Source organism: Falco naumanni, chromosome 1, assembly GCF_017639655.2.
Source record: "Falco naumanni isolate bFalNau1 chromosome 1, bFalNau1.pat, whole genome shotgun sequence".
NCBI lineage: Eukaryota > Metazoa > Chordata > Aves > Falconiformes > Falconidae > Falco > Falco naumanni.
This window is the reverse complement of record NC_054054.1, coordinates 122,921,281-122,941,510: the sequence shown is the minus strand read 5'-3', so window position 1 is coordinate 122,941,510 and position 20,230 is coordinate 122,921,281. Positions and strand designations below refer to the sequence as shown.

The window sequence follows — 20,230 nt, the reverse complement described above, 5'->3', positions numbered from 1 at the left end:
GCAAGCGGCCTGTATCCCTTCAACAGGCCGCTCTGCGCAGTGTTTTGGTGGTTATCACCTGTGTCCATGTGGGCCAGCATGGTGCTCCGGGAGCACTGTAAAGTTGGCTTTGCCCTGCAGAGCCTCCCGTGCCTGCGCCCCGTTACATCCCATTGCGGTGCTTGTCAGCCTCCATACACTTCTGGCTCTGGAGTGCCCAGACCTGTAGGCTTCCTGCAGCGGCCCTGCTGCAGGTTGGTGGGGAGAGCAGCTCCCCACCCGCGGGGCTGGGCTGCGAGAACTGCCTGTCACGAGGCTGAGCTAACAAATGTACTGTTTTAACAGGGGAAAAAAAGTATTTCAGAAACAAGAGTAGGCTTTTTAAAAACGTGACACAGCTAATCCTGTCAAATATGATTTGAGCGGGTCCTGCCATCCAGTCAGCGAACAGCTGCTGAAGGGTGACCTGTACCGACACCGCTACCACCGCTCCACGTTGCTTTCTCCAGTGCGTTACACTGCGGCGCTGCAGCAGCGTAGGCCGCCCCGGCGCGGTGCGTGCGGCTGCGCCCCGGCTGCGGACGCGGCCTGCTGGCAGTGCCCGGCGCGGCTCGGGCCCCCTGAGCGCGGCCCCGTCGCCCCCGCTCGCCTCCCCGGGGCCGGGCAGCGGGCGCGACCCGCCCACGCCGGCGGGTGCACCCAGCGGGGGCCGGGGAGGAGCTGCCGCTGCGCCCGCCCTGCCCTGCCCTGCCCGCGGGGCGGGGGGCAGCGCCGGGTCCGGGGCGGCGGGGCGAGGCGAGGCCTTGGCGGCGGCGGGGAGCGAGCGGCGCGATGCTGCCGGCGCTGCCGGACGGCGACGAGCGGGAGCTGGAGAGCAGTGAGGAGGGCGGCGGCGCGGGCGAGGAGCGGCGGCCGGAGCGGCACGGCAGCACCTACCACAGCCTGTACAGCTACCGGAGCTGCAGGTGAGCGGGCCGCCAGCCGGGGCCGGGGCCGGCCGGGGGGTGCGCGCCCTTTCCAGGCCTGGCCAGTTCCCAGATGCTGGAATTCGCTTTATTCCCCGCCCCCCCCCCCCCCCCCCCCCACCCCCCCCGAGAGTTTTTTCCTCCCATAACGTCCCGATTCCCAGCTCCCGCTTTAAAACGGTTAAGGCCATATACCTTTCCCTGCTGCGTCCCCTCCCTGTGCTGTGTGCTGAGACTGGAACGGGTGACGCCAGGGCCTGACTTTCAGGTGCTGGCAGCAGGCGGGGGGCAGCGCGGGTGGCAGCGCCGATGGCAGCCCCGGCAGCGCGGGGGCAGAGACACCCTCCGGCGAAGACTTCAGGTAAAGCCAACCTGCGGGACAGCATCATTGCCCTTACCACCTCGCTTTAAAGTCTTTACCATATTGCTGTTAGGTGAACAGTAAGCAAGTATACTGAAGCCCCTTCAAAGCAGAAACCTCCATGAAAGCATGCTGAAGTCCCTCGGGTGCTTCTCCTGGAATACCTAGGGGATGGACACAACTACAGAGCTCAAATAATGTCTTAAACTACCATCTGTGAATTAAACTGTTTTCTTTGCTACTTAACATTCCTGTATTGACTTAAGTCTTCATGTAGATAGTAGGTAAATCAAATTTATCAAACAATTCTAAATGGACATTTTCCCACAAGCTCTGTAATGGAGTTGTGGTTCTGTATTACAATTGGGGAAACACAGGAACAGAGAGGGGCAGTGACTGGTTCGTAACTGCTGAGCAGTTCAGCATCAGCTGACACCGCAGCTCCAGGCGTTGGTCTGGTAGGCAAACCACGGAATGCATTTCTGATGGGCCAGAAGTCACAGAGCGACTTAGTTGTAGGCCAGAGAAGGATCCTAGTGGGCCCCCATCTAGAAGCAGGTGGTTCTGTGCTTGTTCAAAGAAACAAAACAGTAACACTTAACTTTTTGCTAACTATTCTTGTTTTTGAAAGCCTCTCCTTGCTGGACACTAACTTGCCATCTGAAGCAGAGACTGAGTTGCGCAGTTTTATCGCTAAGCGTCTTACTAAAGGAGCCCTGTTCGAAGGAATGGGGAATGTAGTGTCAGTGGGACTGAGGTAAATTTTTAAAATTATTTGTGAATGAGAAACTGTAGGCAACATTGGCAGCATTGCGTATCTTGCCATCTGCTGCTGCGCTTAGGTTTAATCCTGATTCCATGTTTTCAGCCTTATTGCTGCTGTTAGTAACAGCTTTATGCAGTGGCACTTTCCTCTTTCTAGGTAGTGTTGTGAAAAATACTGCAGTAAATAGTTTACTGTTTCAATATTTAAGATACTACATGTGTTTGTGTCTATTTCCTTTTAAACTACTGTGATCGCGCCATAGAGGAAAAAAGAAGGTCAAAGAGCTCTATATATGACCACAGAAGCCACCAGTGCTAGCGGGTGAAAGTTCTTTACAGAAATCACGTATGTCTGCTTTTTTCACTTACTTATTGTGATGTATCTTTAACAATATATTTTTTTCTGCATAGCATACCAGAATATAAAGTTGGTTGTTATTACTGTCGTTTCCAACAAGAAAATCTAGAAATGGCAACACTGGAATCAGACATCAATGCTCCAGAATACGTGGTTTGTTTCTTAGGTGGCTCAGAGAAAGGTCTGGAACTATATCCTTACATTTTCTTTATCTGTGTGGAGATGGAGATGATGTAAAAATTATGTTTCCTGCTTGAAATCAGCTCGTTTGTACACACTTTCCAGTAACTGAAAACGCTGGTAACAGCCATATACTGAAAGGGAAAAATGCAGGTCTTAACTGACACAACTTATTTTCCTTAAGAAGATACTTTCAGACTTGAGCTGGACAAATACATTCGAAGTCTGAAGATAAACCTTGATTTGGAGGTAAGGCCTAACTTCTTTAAGTGGTGAAAATCACTATTTATGCAAATTAGTTACTAAGACAATCTGGAAGATTTAGTCTATAGAGACATTAGGTGTTTTAAGTACCAGTGTGAAACACTGTGAGAGAGTTGATTTACTGTGGTGACAGTGAAAGTCTAAAGTGCTATCAATGATAGAAGTCAAAAGAGAAAAAAAAGGGGGGGTGCAGGGACGGGACTTTCTTGTGCCAGTCATAAATCTGTTAAAGGTTACTTGCCATTGGATTCAGAGAGGAGAATGACTAATGAAAAGTAATGGTCTCCAGGAGAGTTATCAACGTCCACATAGATTCTTACCACTTCTGAATATTAAGGAAAGATTTTTTGTGGTTTTCTTGTCACAGTTTTTCTAATGGAAGCTATGTGGTTTGAGTCTCCTCATCCTGTCTGCTGTTGCATGGTCTTTGCTCAGTATACACCATAATATTACAGTTCTGTTCTTAAAATATGAAGCCCTTCATTGCTGATAAAGCATGGCTTTAAATGTCAAATTCATCATCATAGTTCACTGTGGTGGCTTTGACATCCAAATATCTTAGGCTGAATAGATTATTAATAGGCTTCTATTTGCATAGAAATGTAATTTGTAGTTAAAGTTTTATTGTTTCAACTTGTTACAGCAAAACCCCTGGGAGACCTACGTTAACCCCTACTTGCGAAGCTGGTTTGAGAATGCTATATGCCCTATTCAGAGAGTGGTACAGCTCTTCCAGGAGAAACTTGCCTTCTTGTTACATGCTGTAAGTGTATTTCAAACTGCATAACTAAAAAAGTTTCAGAAGGCATCTCAGCGATTCCAACATGTTTAAAATGTTTGATGTTTGCTTTCCCAGCAAGGAGTAAATGAAGAACAACTTTTCTTAATCCAGGGCAAGTAGTTTTCCCCTGCTCTATTGCTAAGGAAGCCTGTAGCAATTTCTTCTATCAATTTTTATAATTAACTAATTTTAAATTACGTAGTAGTGTCCAAGTTGAAATTAGAATGAAGAAATTAGAAACAGCATGAGAAAGCTGTCCCTGCTAAAATTTCTCTGAACCAAAAGGGATGCTACATTGCCTATGTACCTCATGTAATTCACTGGAAACAGGAAAGAAATTAATCCTAGCTCTAGTCCCTGAGTTTGAGGAGGCTTTGGATGGAATTTCTAAGAGAGTATAACTGCTATATTTCTTCTGAGCACAAAGCCAGCTGTGATGACTATAATGTGGAGTATTCCCTTAGCTTCTGCTCTTTCTCTGAAAAGAACAATTTTTTAAGTACCACATTATGCATTTATTGCTAGTAACTGCAGTATAGCAACAGAATAGCAAAGTTGTATCAGCTTTTTCCTTCTTTTTTTGTTTGTTTTAAGGCTTTGAGTTATACTCCTGTAGAAGTTAAAAACGCAGATGAAAGAACAGAAAAAGACATCAGCAGGTAAAAATACTTTGAGACCAAGGAACCTGTGAGTAACGGCTTTTTTGTATGACAGCCTCCTGTTCTTGCTGTTCAGGAATTGTAAAGAAGCAAGCAGTTCACAAGGGCTTTTTGTGTCAGGTTTCTGGCAGCTGCCAGCCTCCAAGGACTTGTTCAGGAAGGCACAATGACCTCCTTGTGTATTGCCATGACTGAAGAACAGCACAAGTCAATGATTATAGACTGTAGTGGACCTCAGCCTCAGTTGCATAATGCAGGTGAGATTACAGCTGTGAATACTTCTTCCTGTTACTTGTATCCATCAAGTGCCGAGCTGTGGACACCAGAGGTAGCTGAGGATGTTCAGAAGCCCAAAAGTTCATGCCTAGGAAGTTTGGATTCTAGCTGGAAACTAGAACAGCTGTTTTCCTATGAGGTAGCAGAGTAGTTTGTTTCACCAGACATGCTGGAACTATGGTTTGAAAATTGTGATAATAAAATCCACAGTGCATTTAGGTTGCACACCATGAAACTAGCGACTCGTATGCCTCAGGGAAGCTGCAAAATGTTGTGGGTTTTTTTCCCCTGTGTATTTTTAACAAATGGAATTCAACAATCAGGACAGAATTTCACGTAATCACTGTAGCTGTGTTTCCTTTTCTTTTCCACATGTATTTCTTTTTTTCTTAAGACTTACATCCTGGCCCAAGTATGCTATTATCAGTTGTTATGTGAGGGGGTTTAAACCAGGTGAGTGCATCTATATGTTTATGTTGAGCTCATTTACCTTTTCTCATCTCTTCTCTGTGTTCCTGAACAGCAAGCAACAGATTCTGTGAGGACTGGATGCAAGCTTTTGTGAATGGTGCTGAAGGTGGAAATCCATTTCTCTTCCGGCAGATTTTGGAAAACTTTAAATTGAAGGTACGTGTTCGTATATGTTAAAGAGAAGCAAAATAACGAGGGATCAAATACTCTTTTTGCAGCAAGGAAAAGTTTTAGGTTATTTATGATGTCTGATTTGATGATCAAAGTTGATGATATTCAAAAATGAAAATAAAAAAATGAAGTTTAAGTTGAGAACTGGCTTACATTCTGGTCTTGTCAACTACAGTAAAGTAGTGTAGAAGTTGCTTTAGTGAGTGCTTCAAAGGCAGTTTCTCATATTTAAAATAAAGCACACTTTTTTTCTTAAAACACTGTAAATTTGAGCTGTGCACACACAATATTGTGATTGGTAACATTCAGTAGTTAACAGTTCTTAGGTGATCTGTCATAATAGGAGAACTCTTGCTTCAAATTTGGACGTACCAAGTTGTGGTATCCACACATTTTGCATTGTTACAGCAGCACTGGTAATATGCATCAAAGACAGTACTCAATTCTTACATCACGCTTGAGTAGTAATGTAAAATTCCTGCAGGGAATGCTTCTGCTTCTCCTACTATTCTTCCTTCACTTTTTTTCCACTTGATAGAATATCTTCTGTCCATGTAGAAGGATAAGGAAACGCTGTTACTCTTTTCCCAGGCTATACAAGACATTAACAACCTGAAGAGGTATATCCGCCAGGCTGAAATGAACCACTATGCCTTGTTCAAGTGTTACATGTTTTTAAAGAACTGTGGCAGTGGAGACATCCTTTTGAAGATTGTTAAAGTAGAACATGCAGAAATGCCAGAAGCCAGAAACGTAGTGACCGTCCTTGAGGAATTCATGAGAGAAACATCAGTGGCTTAAAATTATCTTAATTTTTCTGTACTCATTTGAGAGTGTTGTATAAATCATTAATTTCTTCTGTGCAGCTTAGTTTCACTATGGCAGGATTTTTAATTTATATTTAAAAGTATTACCTAAGTCAAGCCTGAGTTGCAGTTTCATCTGCCTTTTCTCTTTTTTAGACAAAGCAGTGTGAGCCTTTTTAATGCGTAAATATCAGATCATACAAACTCCTGCATAATTTTCAGTGCTTAGCAGATTCTCAAAATGACTTGTTCCTTTTCTGAGGAAATCATGCCATTTGGTTTTTACAGTCATTGCACACAAAAAACCCCAACCACCAGATCCCTTACCTGGCAAGCATTTCAGTGTTTTAAGTATTTTAAATATCTTTACAATGATTATGTCTAATCATTAAGGTATGGTTACTTTTGCTTTAATATATAAAGAAGCACAAACGTGGATAGATCATAGTAAATGAATTAATCATATTTGTTTATATAAGATAACATAGATAACAAGCCTATAGCTAGTTTCCACATTCTACTTTCAAACTGGCAGTTTGTTCTGCTGTTACTAGATAAACAAGTTGTTAATCGGTATGAAACAGAATGGCCTTAAGACTGAACAGTTTTGGGAATCAGTTTGTATGTATGTGTGTACATACACTGGACAGACGTGGTAAATTCCCAGGCTATTTGATGAAGCCCCTTCTTCATTAGTTTGCATTGTGATCAAGACCTTCTTTGTATGTTCCTGGTACCCATTTTGCATAACTGTAAATAATCATCTGGTTTTCAGTCATGGAGAATTAAACCTGGAAGTTTTACAGATTAAATACTAACTTTAAATTAATAGAAACTTCTTCAGAAATGGAAGTAAACTAAGTTCCCAAGTTAATTATTCAGGCTTTAAAACATTTCCTTATATTTCAGCAATGAGTTCTTACCCATATCATAAGACATTTAGACAGCAGAATACTTGAAAAAAATCTTTGGCTACAGCTGGAATCAAAACTTACGAGCCTCTGATTGACCCTTAAAGGAGGACTATTTCTGTAAACCTGATACAAGCAAAACTCCCTGTTGCTTTCCTTTACAGCAGAGAGTGTTTGAATGCTGAACTCTGGGTGTGTTAGAACAACTCTTCCTGAAACACTAACAGCGTCTTACTAATGCAGTTAATTTGACTGACTGTTCTGCCAGTGCTCTGTACTGTGATGATAAAAGTTGAGTGCTTTCCTGTGACACCACTGTGTTGAACCTATAATAAGGTTTACAATAAAACACATTCAAGTCTGTAATAGTGTGCCTACATTAAATTACAAATAAGTGTTGTCCTCAATGTCTCCTGTTTAAAATCCTTTATTCACACAACACAGGGGAGCTGCTAGTGTAATGTGCAGGAAGTGTCACGTTGACACCCAAGGTGACATGTAACATATACGGGCAGGTCAGAGAAGAAAATAAAAGTAATCTGAAAGAAAACCCTCTATTTTCTCATTTTCAGGAGCTCTAAGGAGTAACAACACTTTCCTTCAGGATATTCATGAGTGAGCAAAGCGGCACCACTCAATTAAACATGTCACCCTATGTCACTCTTCTACATTTTTAACAAAGTTAGAGCACTGATCGTTTAGTATTTTGCCTGATCAGGAGGCAGGGAATAGGTCAGTGCTCAAAAAAATAAACTAAAACAGAAGTTGGATGTGAAGAAGAGGTAGCTGTGATCCGGTAGGAGCATAGGAAGTCACCCCGCTAACCTGGCGTGTTCCTTGTTCCCGCACCTAGGCAGGAGTTGGGCTGGGTGTTCTGTGCGCTGGCCTCAATACATGCAGAGTAGGTCAGTCCCAGGCACAGCAGTGCCGGTGGTGATAAACTTCCTGAGATGCAACTGCAGTTGCTTTGCGCAGTCTTCATCCCTGGAAGTTTTCAAGAATAAACTGGCTGAAGCACTGAACAGCGCGCATTACCCCTTAGCTAAGGGTGGACTAGAGATCTGAGGCCCCTCATAACCTGAATTATCCTATTATCCTGTGACCTGTACTACACTTCAACTAAGATTTTTGTTTTGTTTGCTAGGTAAGTTATCATAAATCACTCTTCAAAATCGGGTATTTTTAACCTTAACTGTAAAACTCTGCTTAGTCTTGTTAGGGCTTCTCCTCTCCATCGTAACACGTTGTTCAGTATCAGTCCTGCTGAATTTGTACTGTTACACCTGCACAGCTTCAGTCACAGCTGCTTCTGGTGAAAGTTCCTTTTCCTGAATTTTCCCAGCACCGAAGGATGGCTGGCATTATAAAAAACATGATTTCTTACTTTCTGCAGCCTCTGTTTTAACATCATCTCATTTCTGCTAGCTTTGCGGTGACTTTGCCACTCAGTTTCCTAACTATTAAGATGCTGACAAGTACACACACACACTGCAATATACCCTGGTAGTTCATTAATTTCCAGGTTTTACTGGCGTCTTCCCATTATAAATTCTATTTTTAAAAACAGAACTAAAGGAAATTAAACAAAAGCATAATAAATAATGCAGAAGCAGCTGTTTAACTACACGAATGCCTGGAGAGTATTAGACACGACTTCCTCCAGCCGTCAGCTATTTAATGCTCAGGATGAAGCATACAAAAGGTCAGAAGATGCTGAGATGTGCACTTAATTTGCAAACCTGGAAGATTTTTACTGTAGTTTTAAGGGTCTGATTTAAAAACCTTCAGGGGGAAAAAAGCAAACAGCAAACCGAAACAACAAACAAAACTCCCCAAACCCAACCAACATACAACCCCCCAGGCCTATGTTAAGAATGCAAGTTTAGATTTAACTGCTACAGACCTGCAGTCTGAAAGATCAGGGTCTAGTTTGTGCTTTGGGGGTTCCCCCCGTCTTTACCCCCAAGAGAAGGGGCATATAAGCCACTAAAGAGAAACTAGTATTTCTCTTTCTGACACTTATGAGCAATGCTTACTATACAGAATATGATCGGAGTTACAGGAATAAAGTTATAATGAGTTTTATGAGTTTGTGTGATCAAGGCTGCCAGCTTTTGGCTCCTTCTCTGTGACAGATATGCTGCAAGTGGCAGTATTTCCATCCTTCAGTTTGCCTTTCTAAAATTATTTTACCCAGCAAGAAAAATGTACGGTGCTAGCAGACAGTAACACTGCTTGTGTAACACTGACAAAAAACGACAAAACCCACCTTACCTTCTTGCTGGAAGTCCTCAGCTAGTGAATAAAGAGATTTAAGTGTCTCCAAAAGCTCAGTTAAGTGCAGAAAACAAGCAAGAGCCAAGTCCCACATATGGCAGCAGTGATCTGCGTCCCCTTAGGAGTAACATCTGACAGGAACTGCTGCTAGTTACATCTTCATTTCTTTTAAGTTACGCTTTAACGCGTTGTTGCCCAACAAAACCACAAAAATATTTTTCAGAATAAGCCTCCCCCTTCCACATTGATGGAAGGAGTCCTAAATCAGTTGGAGGTTTGCTGCAGAACTTCCTGGATATGTTGTTCCCGCTACTGATTCAAGAGGCAAGAATGTATTTCCTCCGAAATGTTAAGACATACGGTAGAGACTGATGTTAAAAAAGAACAACCCTCCACTCCAATAACAAATTGTAAATGCTCTAATGATGTACTCGGCCATCAGCTTCCCCACAGTTCTGAGGTCATTATTGCACTAAAGCGTCAGTTGTCAAATGGTGGGACAAGACCTGTATTTCAATACAAGTCCCAACCCGATTCTGCATCCCTGTTATATCTCATGGAGAAATAAAGCAGCAGTTCACTCTCCCCTTTATCTTTCAGATAGACACTTTTAGAAAGACATAAAAATGAGTTATCAATGCCACTATTAAAAGATTACACTGCAGAGCTCAAAAGCAATTGCTCTTTTGTTAAATACTGTGTTAACTGTAGACAAACTTACAAAACTGTCTTCGAAAGTTTTTTCTTGGTTGTTTTTTGGCATACGATGTAGAACAGCTCAATTTATTAAAAAAAAAAAAAAAGAGAGAGAAAAACACCAACAAAAAAATTTAATGGATTCTGCGCTCAAATAATATTGTTACAACAAAAATATACAGAATATACACAATACAAAAATATTTGGAAATGTACCATAGCATCTTACCTTGCAAATATCATTTTGTTTTACTAGCCCTTAACGGGAAAGTATCATTTGTTCAGGATTTTAAGGCAGAAAATTACATTGTTTAGTGCTTAGTGTTTAACACTTGGATGTGTTGTTAGCATTAGTAGTATAAGCAAAAGAAAAGCTGCATAAATCTAGCTTTATTTGCAAACTAAACAGACACTGTGGGGGAGTCAGGAGACAGTCACTGACTAACGTATCTATTAAGCTCACTGGAAATTAAGGTACTTTTGCTACTTAAATCAGGCCTAGGGGATATTTTGTGCTCTGTGTTGTAAAGTACCCTGAAACATAGATTTTCTGTACTACTACTACTACTGGCATTTCAGAAATACCTCATTAGAAAGCTTTTTCCAATTAAAACCCAAAGATTAATGGTGACATTAAAAATACATTTACCTTTAAACAAGCATGGCTTCTGTCTTATGTGTGATTCTTTCTTTATAATGCTGCAAATGCACTGTTTTCCTTTATAACCAGCTCCCAGCATCAGTGATTGCGGAAGGAGTTTTTGAGTTGTATCACAGAGCACTGTAGAGCAGCCACTACTATAAAAGAAACAGACAGCAGCAATATTCAAAGAGGCTAAAACCCCAGAGGTGCTGGCCTTTCTTCTCTAGATCCCAGTTTACCTCCAGAGGTTGCTGGTGTTGAACTGCATCCATATTCTCCAGTTCCACTTCGAGCAAAGCCAGTGGATGGGGGTTCCAAAGCAGCTGAGCTGAGCTTGAGCCTATGTAAACAGAAAGACTCCGAGCTCTTTACTCACTGAAGTATGTGTGAAAGTCCTACCCACGATCCTGTGAGACTAAATATTGGCACAAACCAGCAGCTGCCTTCTGAGGTCAGCAGATAGCTGTTATTTTAGTACCAGCTCTGAATGTGTCAGATTCCATCCTTCACACCCCAGTTCAAATTGAAACTATCTAATATGATTTAAAACACATGGGCAGTATAATCCGTCAGAAGGAGCAAGGTCTTGGGATACAGTATCCCTGAGCTTTATTTCTAATCCAGCAACCCTCAGACAATGAGGCCTCCCCCTTCCCCATTGATAAAATACTTCCTACTGCTAAAGGAGCGAGTAGTCAAGAACCACAACACGCCACGTAAGTGCTAAGATTCCTCATCAACTGATGGGGGAAAAGTGACATGAGATGTTGTCTTAAGAACTCAGCAAAAGTAAATCCAACAGCATTTTTATGACTCCTCTACACCTCACTCAGAGATTGTTTCTGGTACTCTCCTCTCCCATCACTCCATTACAACCCTCCCCCTCCTCCTTCCTATATTATTACCTATGTGTGTAAAATTAATCTCTACAGGTCTCCAAGCATCTAAGAATAAAAGGTGCATTTGCAAGCCCCATGGACTTTGATCTACCTGGTCTCCCCCTCCTCCTTCCTCCCCGTGGCTGGCTGAGCTACTTCTCCCATCTCTCCTCCAGGACGAGGGATCAGCAAGAGGCTTGGAGCTGGACCCCACCTCTGCTATCACTGCGCTGCCCGCAGTGTCCCTGAAGGAGCTCTACCACCAGTACCTCAGGCTCCCCCAGTCTGCTTTACTGCTCCCTAACCCATACTCACTGGACCAGTGCTGCAATATACTCACTAAGCCCAGCACAGAAATGGCTTTTTTCCTCCCAGGTGTTGTGTCCTCACTCAAGGACACAACCACGAAATAACTTCCTCTAATGTGCACTGTTCAAATCTGTACATTGGTAACACTCCTTGCCTTTTGATCTAGCACTGCACATCCATGAGGTTCAATAGATTCACATTTTACCCAACTGATGTAAAATCCTGGCAGCAGCTGAAAAAAACCCAAAATAATTACCAAAAACAGTCCCTCAGTGGACAATTCCTTCAGGAACACATTGCTGACTGTGACAAGTTGGAACCACAAATGAGCAGGATGGAGAATATTACATCTCCTACATAAGCCAGCAGCTTCAAGGACATCTGGAGGTAAAAGAAAAGCCTGGTTGCTATTAGCTCTCTGGTGCTGCAGCACTCTGGCACTCCTGGGTGCACTAGAAAACATAACTAGATTTCCTGATACTCTGTAAAAACATAACAAGTTTTCACAGTGTAATTTTAGTGATTAAAAAAAATAATTATAAAAGCTTAAGCACTTTGTGCTGCTCCTGACTCCATGAGCTGACAGATTCTTAGCAGACAACAGGCTCTGTGTACAGCCTGCTCTATGCACAGGGAGAGATTTCAGCTCTGATGAGCAGGAACATGAGAGAGTTTAATTTCTTCACCCACAATAAAACTAGTACTGCTTTTATGGGGCCTTTCTGATCCCCAGGGCTTCCTCTGGACTTGCTCAGACAGGGCATGGGGACACAATGAAAGTCAGAAAGATGAACAACGTGCAAAAGAACAACTCATAAGCTCAACCTCAGAGCTGTTTTCAACCAGTTCATGTAAACTATGTTCAACTATGGATAAAGGACCAAAGAAGAGTGCCTGGACTGCTCTGTTCAGCTCCCTTCTGCTCCTGAACAGAGGCAAAAGATATGTTGCCCAGGGTCAGGCTGATGAAGAAACTGGTGACCCTTGAACTTGTAGCTTGCTGCTTCACCCCAGAGCACACCACTGACAGGCACCTCTCCTGAGGAGAAACTGATGGGCATTAAGTAGCTTTCAGTTGAGAAATCAAAAAATAAAATGCAATGAGTACACACTATCCCATGGTAAATTATAGGCAAAATAATCTGGGCTTTGTTGCGATTGAAATTTTCTACCAAAATATTCCAAGTTTTCCTAAAACTTCAGGGGAACTCCCATTTCTGCTCACCTCTGTTTTAAAGGCATCTGTAATCAGAAAGGCTTAGCAATAGTTGAGGAAAGGAATGTCCTCCTTACATGTTAACCATGCTTCTGTCAGTGTTTTCCCAGCTCCCTGCTCTCCTGCTTGCCTGCTGCTCCCCAGGGAGATGATCTCCACAGCTACGAAACTCACTGGACCAGCACCTGAAACGATGCATATAAACTCTCATGACTGCTTTGATCTGGACCCAAAGTGCAGAGGTAAAATGGCACAGGGAACCCATCCCCTTCTCCAAAATGAACAGCACTCTGACCTTTATCCCTTCCTCTTGTCCCTTGACCCGAGGGCCCATGAGCACTATACTAGCCATGCAGAACAAGGAGGGTGCAGTTGCCCTCAGAGATCCCATCCCTGTGCACAAAGGTGGCAAAAATTGTTTCTTTTGCAGGTAAGGCTTATTCTAGGCTGTAGAAACATTTATTTTCTCCCCCACTCCCCTTCCCCGAGGCAACAGGAGTTTTACTAGTGCATAGCACTAGTTCTGCTCTGGGAGCAGAACTTCACCGTTCCACACCAGAGAGATTTTTCCCCTAAGAGGCAAAGAAGGGGGCAGCTGAGAAGCACTTGCGAATGTCCCCTCTAGAAAGACAGACTCCTACTAGTTTGTGGTATCATCTGGCAGCACCAATTACACAGCTGAGAGAATAAAGCCTACAATACAGAGACATTTTGCTACATAGCAAACACAACTGCTACAGCGCCTGTGAGATGTGCTGTGGAAGGCTGTGGTGGCTGGTGCCTGGGCACCAGTATGCAAATAGAAAAAAGGAAGAGAGCAGCTAATCTGTGAGAGACTCCTAGGGCTGCTTTATCCAGGCCATCAAACTAGGTGGGTAAAGGGGAGAGAAAAGGAGGGCATCCACATTCCTGAACTGTAGTTTGGCAGCTCTCTGAAGTGAGAGGCAAAATAACATAAGCACCTTACAGAGAAGAGTACCTATAAGCACTGCTTGTGCTACAGAAGTTCTACTCTGGTCCCCAGGTCCACACAGCCAACTGTATGGACTGTACTACAGACCATTTACAGATTGCTGAACCCTGGACTTTGCCAATGCTAAAGAAAAAGGCATCATTGCAACTAGCTGTTGCTTGGAGCCCCTGACCATCCACTGCCTCTGGAAGAGGCATCCTTGAATTAGCAGACACTTTAAAACCAGTTTTATCAAGTTTCACAATGATCACTGTAACACAGTAACACTCTTTCCACTTCAGTGGAAAAACAGTGCTACATACAACCTGATTTAACTCCACTGACTTCAGTGGACAGATTTGGCCCCAAATGTACTGTATGGCTGTAAAGACTAGATAGTACTACCCCTATGCTGCTACAGGTGATCCTGGTCCTACTTTTCTAGTAAGAACCTGCTGGAAGAGTTGACAACCTTGCTAGGAGCTCATTGCAGGCCAGGTGTTAGATCAATGTGGCCAGAAATCGAGTAAGAAGAAAACAGCACCTGATTGTCAGCTGATAAACACAGTTGAACACTTGCCCTCCTTTTCTCCATCCCTCCAAAAAGAAAGCCCAGCCACAATCTCTAGCCACAGCAGGTTTGAGGGGGGTGTGTGTAGATTAATTAAGATCAAGTGAAACATGCACAGTAAGAGTCACCTCTGGCTGGGTGTCCACAACGCTCTAAGATTCCCAAGGTTTATAGTGCAAAACATTTGACCTGTAAGTTGAAGACCAGTCTCCGTCACTTTGGGTGATCAAGTTCTGCTGATTGCTTTGAAAGGTGCATAAGACAGGTTTCACTGTAGGCTAAAATATCTTAGGAACCATTCAAGTAATTAAACAGTGGCACTGGTATGGCTGAACAGTCAGGTGTGTCCATAGAAACCAAACCCAAGCTGCCTGTTGAGTACCATGCGAGTCTCTAATTAGTAAATATCTGCTCTTTTTCCCTTTCAGTGTTCAGTAACATTGAGGACATTTGTTCAACAACTGGCCATAATTCCAGCACTGACCTGGAAAATATAAATATTTCATATAAAATATTGATGTGTGCTAACAAACCAAGTGATAAGTGCCCAGGTACAAGCTGCCCAGTGGGAGCCCTGGCAGTGGCGAAACTGCAGGGTCCAGGCCAGCCAGTATTACAGTACCTGCTAGATTTGTGAACAAACTGATCAGCCCATTCTTTCATGAGATCTTTAAACATCTCCTCCAGCATACGCTTTTGTTCAAAGGAATCATCCTCCCCTAAGTTAAATATAAAAATAGATCCTCCATCTTCATTCATTTAACATAGCTGACCGACTTCCACCCTTGCGTTTTCTGTCCTGTGTTTTCAAGGAGGGGGAGGTAGCTTTAGATCCAACAGGCTGTAGGCAAAAATGTTCCAGAAGATGGCAAACAAGACAAAAATGACATAAATAGAAAGGAAGATCCACCATAAAGTCTGATCTTGGAGTCTCTGCTCATAGTTCCTCAGGATGATGACACCAAGGGTGATTCCAACCATCACCCCTCCAAGGTGAGCCATGAAGCTGGGGTGTGGGCATGGTGGGTAAGCAGAGGGGTGAAATCGCAGCCACACAGCTCTTCCAAATTCAAAGCTCACTGGAACAAAGAAGGAAAAGTAAATTAATTGCCTAGGTCTACCCCTTCTTAAGTCCACCTTGCAGGCAGCGCTGCATCCCTGAAAAAATCGAGAGGGAAAAACTGCCTTGTATGGTGAGCACAGGGAAGCTGGGAAGCTGCGGCTATGTGAGGGTTGTGGTGCACAGACATGAGGCGAGGTCTTCACAGTGGTTGGTAAGTGGTCTAGTTCGTGGGAGTGTAGGTAGATGGGGGAATATTCTACCAAAATTTATACCAAACCCATAAAATAAAAATAATTTTTTTAAAAAGCATTACACTTTGAAGACAATTGTCTGTGATAAATACATGGCTTAGTTTCCTTTATCACACCACCCTAGGGATATGGCTGGAAGATAATTCATTAATATGTGTATAATGCCATTGCCATCCCAGATAGGAATTGCTCTGGGAAACCTACGTATTATCATTACAGAAGCACTGCTTGTTTGTGAATTCAAAGACATTTAAGTCACAGATCTTCACAAACGCCACAAGCTACAGATGCTGGCTAACAACAAATCACCATTTACAAATGCCTGTGTTGAAAGCCAAAATCTGCATTTGACAGCAATGTGGTGTCTGCTGCCAGAAGGTCCAGCTGCAAGTTCCTACCAAACCTGCTGCAAAGTCAAAACTCTCTGAATCAGCACAAACTCTTATGAAAAGGACAAACAAAACAGGATTGTGTGTGCATCATACTTACTACAGATCAAGGCAACAGCCATGCGCAGCAGTTTGAATTGGCACTTCATTCCTGACCAGTTCTGGAAAAAGAGACAAGAAAAACAAAGTGATGCTGCATGCAAACCTGGAGGGATTTTAGATTCAGGTCTATGCTGGAAGAGCATCAAGGACAACCATTCCTTGCAACAAACCCCTTTCGTTGCCTTTGCCACCAGGCTGCGAACTCTCCACTCACCACACCAAACCCAGATCTGTCAATCCCAGAGGACACAACCATAAAGGACATATTGCAGACATGTTCAAGTTACAGACTTGCCTGGCAGTCTTACTGACTTTCCTTGCCTGAGCCCCAGCTGGTGTGGTGTGGTCCTTGGCTGGCCTTGCCATTCTCCGTTCTTCAGATAGACTAATTTGTAACATGTTAGTATGATGTTTCACCTCAAATTCTGACTTCTGAAAATAAGTGAATTTACCTACCCTGCAAAACCCTGTTGTATTAGGCCACATCAAATAAAAGTATCTTAACTAGTACCTAGCATTCAACACAAGCAGCATTCTGGTTAACATCACAGAGCTAATCATGATGCACTTGGAGGCCAAACACTGTCACCTGTCAGGCAATTTTTCAGTGCATTCAAGCCCTACTGTGCTTTTCCAGCGCTACAGCCTGTTACCTCGGGCTCCCTGAAATTCTGCAACTCAGAACTGATTGGCAGAGCACACACAGATAATAAAGATCTCAATAAAAGCATACCAAGGAAACAGTGCGTAAGAAAGCCTGGATTTGGACTCCTCTGTCTTCAGGCTTGGTCATTAATCCATATAGTGGAATAAGAATCTCTGAATGATAGTCAGAAATCCTGGGAGAAATGTTTAAATTCCTCCTTTTCCACTTGCACAAAATTTCCAAGCAGAAAAAGAGATCATGTTCTGGGGAACTCAGATGTATGACAACATTATTATTAGGTGACTAAATGAAATTTTGCCTGTTGAAAGCAGTATGAGATACCAAGCTAGCCAAGTGTCTTGTGAAGAACTCCCTGTTCATCACACTGAAGTAATAAAAAAATGCTTGTAAACTCTTCAACCTATCTTTAATGGCACCCAGTATCTTTCCAGCCTGCTGAAGAAATATTCTGCAATACATATTACATATACTCAAGTTATATGTGGGATCTGTCTGTAAATCCCTTCTGTGACTGCAAAAATGCAATCTCTACACTATAAGCAACTCATTTTCTCTCTCCACAGAGACACCTAACCCAGTCAGAAGGCTCTGAACTCGATTAATACTGTGCTGCTTCCTTCAGTTTTAATTTCTATGTAGCTGTTTTGAATTCCTCCCCTCATGCTTTTCCTTAGGGTGATGTGCTTTATTGCTTCCCCCTGTTGGTTATTTTATGTATTTATTTCCAATAGTATTTATTTGTACAAGCAGGAATGTTTTCATTTCCTCTGGACCCTCCCCACAACAGTCCCTCCTCTTCCCAGCACATTCAAAGCAGCTGTGCAAGACTCTGTGCTTTACCAGCAAACAGCCAACATGTCTTTCAGCATGTGGAAGCATCACATCTAGATACTAATTGAGCAGAGAGAGAAGAGAGGGAAAGAAAAGGAAAAAACCTCCACCAGAATGGAAAAGGTAGTAATTTCAGACAAGAAGAGAGACAGCAGATATTGGGGAAATATAGATGCTAAAAGCAATGAGTAGTAAAATGTTTTAAGAAGTCTGGGAGGGTAACTGATGAAGACACTCCACACACATCTGCCAGAGCCTCTTCCTTTTCTAAAGCAAACCAAAATTTCCTCCAGTGTCCCCCTCTGACCCTGTGAATCCCTGTGTGAAGAAACCCTGTGTCTGCATTACCACCCTGCAAGACAGAGGAAACTCTCTCCTGCTTCTGTTGGCCCAACGGCAGGGAACACAAATCATACTGAAAGTGACTGTATACAAGGAGGCATTTTCCCATATATACACCTATATATACCACATACACCCTGTGGTATAGAGGTAGCCCCTTTATTCCCTATCTCTCTGCCAGCCATTCAACTGTCTTAACTTAGACAACAGCCCCCAGCTCTTTCATGCTCCAAAAAGCTTGAAGACAGCAAAGGAGACCTATTCTGCTCAGGAAATCACTCGCTTTCCCTGCTTCCACCTGCTACAAAGGCTGCCTGGAGCAGCACCATGTTGCAGCCCGCTGACTTCACTGCATACAAGCGTAAATAAAAGGTTTTCTTTTAGGCTGGAAACCACACATGTAGGTTTCCCAGCACCCATTTAACAGACCTTCTGTCTCTACTGCAGCTGACCTGCATTATCTTCCCACTCATGCCCAGGGGAGGACGCATTACCATCATTTTTATGGTTACTCTGCTCTGATATTGCTGGTACAGGATGGACATGCAACCCCGTACCACCTCGCTCAGCAAAGCCATTTTTGCCAGCTTAGCAGTCACATAGGCAGATATGCGGGGCTTTGCCACCACCTAGCTGAGGACCTTGGATGAGCTCCCGTTTCCAGGTCTTAGAGGAATGACAATGCTGGTATTTACTGACTGACCTTCCCAAAGTACTTCATTAGGTGAAAAGGCAAAAAGATCATCACTAGTATGCCCAGGGCTCAGCTTCAGTCTGGGTTTTACAAATGGTGATAAGGAATATTCTGCACACAAATGCACAAAATACTAAATTTCCTTAGGTACCCACTAACATTACATAGCACAGACAGACAGAAACACTCTGCAACTTCTGCCAAGCCAGTCAGCTCCTTGTTTTCCAAACATTTGTCAGCCTGTGCAAGGAGAGCTGATAGCACAGAGTACTGATAAATCTTGGATTACCAGCATCTTTGGCTTGCCACTCATCAGGGTACCAAGCCACCAACTGCAGTGTCACATTTCCATTCCAGGACCGCACCACTGAGACGAGACTCAACTGGGGCAAACTCTGAATGGCCAACAGTTGAGCCGGGCCCTATTTCCAATCCCTTTGGGCCACCAGACCTGGCTCATTTCCAAAGAGGTTAGACTCTGGGTACTCACCATGACTATATTGGCCAAGTGAGCTGAGACAAGAGCATACACGCCTCCAGAGGAGCCCACCACAGGTGCAGTCATATCAGCTACTGACACTGCCAAGGACCCTGGGAGAGAGAACAAGTGTTTGTGACAATTGCCAGCCAAATAAACACCCTCTTTCCTACCCTACTTCCTTGCTACTGCCTGTTTTGTGCTAATTGCTGCAGGTCAGTAATATACAAAGAGAAGCCGGGGCCGGGGGGTGGGGTGGGGGGTATTGATTTGTGAAGCTAACTCAGTCCTGTAGAACTGCCAAGACAGAGACTGATAAATTCTTCTGCACCTAACTTTAAAAGCAGCCAAGCAAGGCAGCAACGTATCCTCAAACCTATGCTGCAAAAAGGGACTTACACCCTGATTAAAATAACAAGGAAGCAGGAGACAAATGTCTGTGTCTTGTTCCTCACCTGAAGATAAAATGGAAGTAGCTCCCATGCTGGCAAGACAAATATTTGCACTTTGAGAAGGAACTGGGGACTTGTAACTTAGCACAGGCCTCCGATCAAAGCACAGCCTGTTATAAAACTTCCAAGTAATACTAGCTAAAAATAACCTGGATGGAGGCAGTAAACACAAGATAGCAAAATGACAGGTCAATCACATAAAAGCACCACTAATAACAATACATCCAAACAGACACTGCTTCTCCTTATCCCAGATGGAGGCTTGGATCTTCTCAAAGCTTCTTTCATTGCAAACTTTAGGAGGAATTTAAGAGAGAGACAAAGGCAGACTTGGTGTCACAAGGCAGGGATAATGACGATCTTTGTGACCAGTGTGAATTGGAAAAAGACCCATGGCAAATCTTGAGAGCGTCCTCAGTAGTGCAGAATGTAACAAACTTCTTTGCTAATTGCTCAGCTTCTGGTCAAGAAA

The 20,230-nt window shown here is 43.3% G+C and overlaps 2 protein-coding genes across 8 annotated transcripts in view; one reads left to right on the top strand and one right to left on the bottom strand.

The window, feature by feature from the left end:
* Window positions 1-722: 722 nt before the first annotated feature.
* C1H17orf75 (chromosome 1 C17orf75 homolog) lies at window positions 723-7,313 on the top strand. Of its 2 annotated transcripts, XM_040581948.1 has the most exons (10): window positions 723-944; window positions 1,213-1,305; window positions 1,937-2,062; window positions 2,482-2,619; window positions 2,800-2,857; window positions 3,516-3,635; window positions 4,248-4,312; window positions 4,433-4,569; window positions 5,112-5,215; window positions 5,822-7,313. In XM_040581948.1, exons 1-10 carry the CDS (start codon window positions 811-813, stop codon window positions 6,029-6,031), a joined length of 1,185 nt encoding a protein of 394 aa, XP_040437882.1. In that variant the 5' UTR covers window positions 723-810; the 3' UTR covers window positions 6,032-7,313. The 2 variants fall into 2 exon arrangements, with proteins under 2 accessions (XP_040437882.1, XP_040437883.1); XM_040581949.1 differs by lacking the exon at window positions 1,213-1,305.
* The window catches only part of RHBDL3 (rhomboid like 3), a 74,671-nt gene continuing 60,886 nt past the window's right edge, over window positions 6,446-20,230 (bottom strand). For all 6 annotated transcript variants that reach the window (XM_040581941.1, XM_040581943.1, XM_040581944.1 and 3 more), the window contains 3 exons: window positions 19,319-19,419; window positions 16,293-16,353; window positions 6,446-15,568 (listed from right to left, as the gene is read on the bottom strand). In XM_040581941.1, coding sequence (XP_040437875.1) covers window positions 15,297-15,568; window positions 16,293-16,353; window positions 19,319-19,419 — 434 coding nt within the window. In that variant the 3' untranslated portion in view covers window positions 6,446-15,296. The remainder of the gene's footprint in view (window positions 15,569-16,292; window positions 16,354-19,318; window positions 19,420-20,230) is intronic.

What these genes read in the sequence shown, in the direction of transcription:
- C1H17orf75 (XM_040581948.1), top strand. Translation starts at nt 811, where the DNA reads ATGCTGCCGGCGCTGCCGGACGGCGACGAGCGGGAGCTGGAGAGCAGT. An exon ending in TCAGAGAAAGGTCTGGAACT is followed by an intron (nt 2,620 to 2,799) that starts ATATCCTTACAT and finishes TTAAGAAGATAC; the next exon opens with TTTCAGACTTGAGCTGGACA. An exon ending in AGATAAACCTTGATTTGGAG is followed by an intron (nt 2,858 to 3,515) that starts GTAAGGCCTAAC and finishes AACTTGTTACAG; the next exon opens with CAAAACCCCTGGGAGACCTA.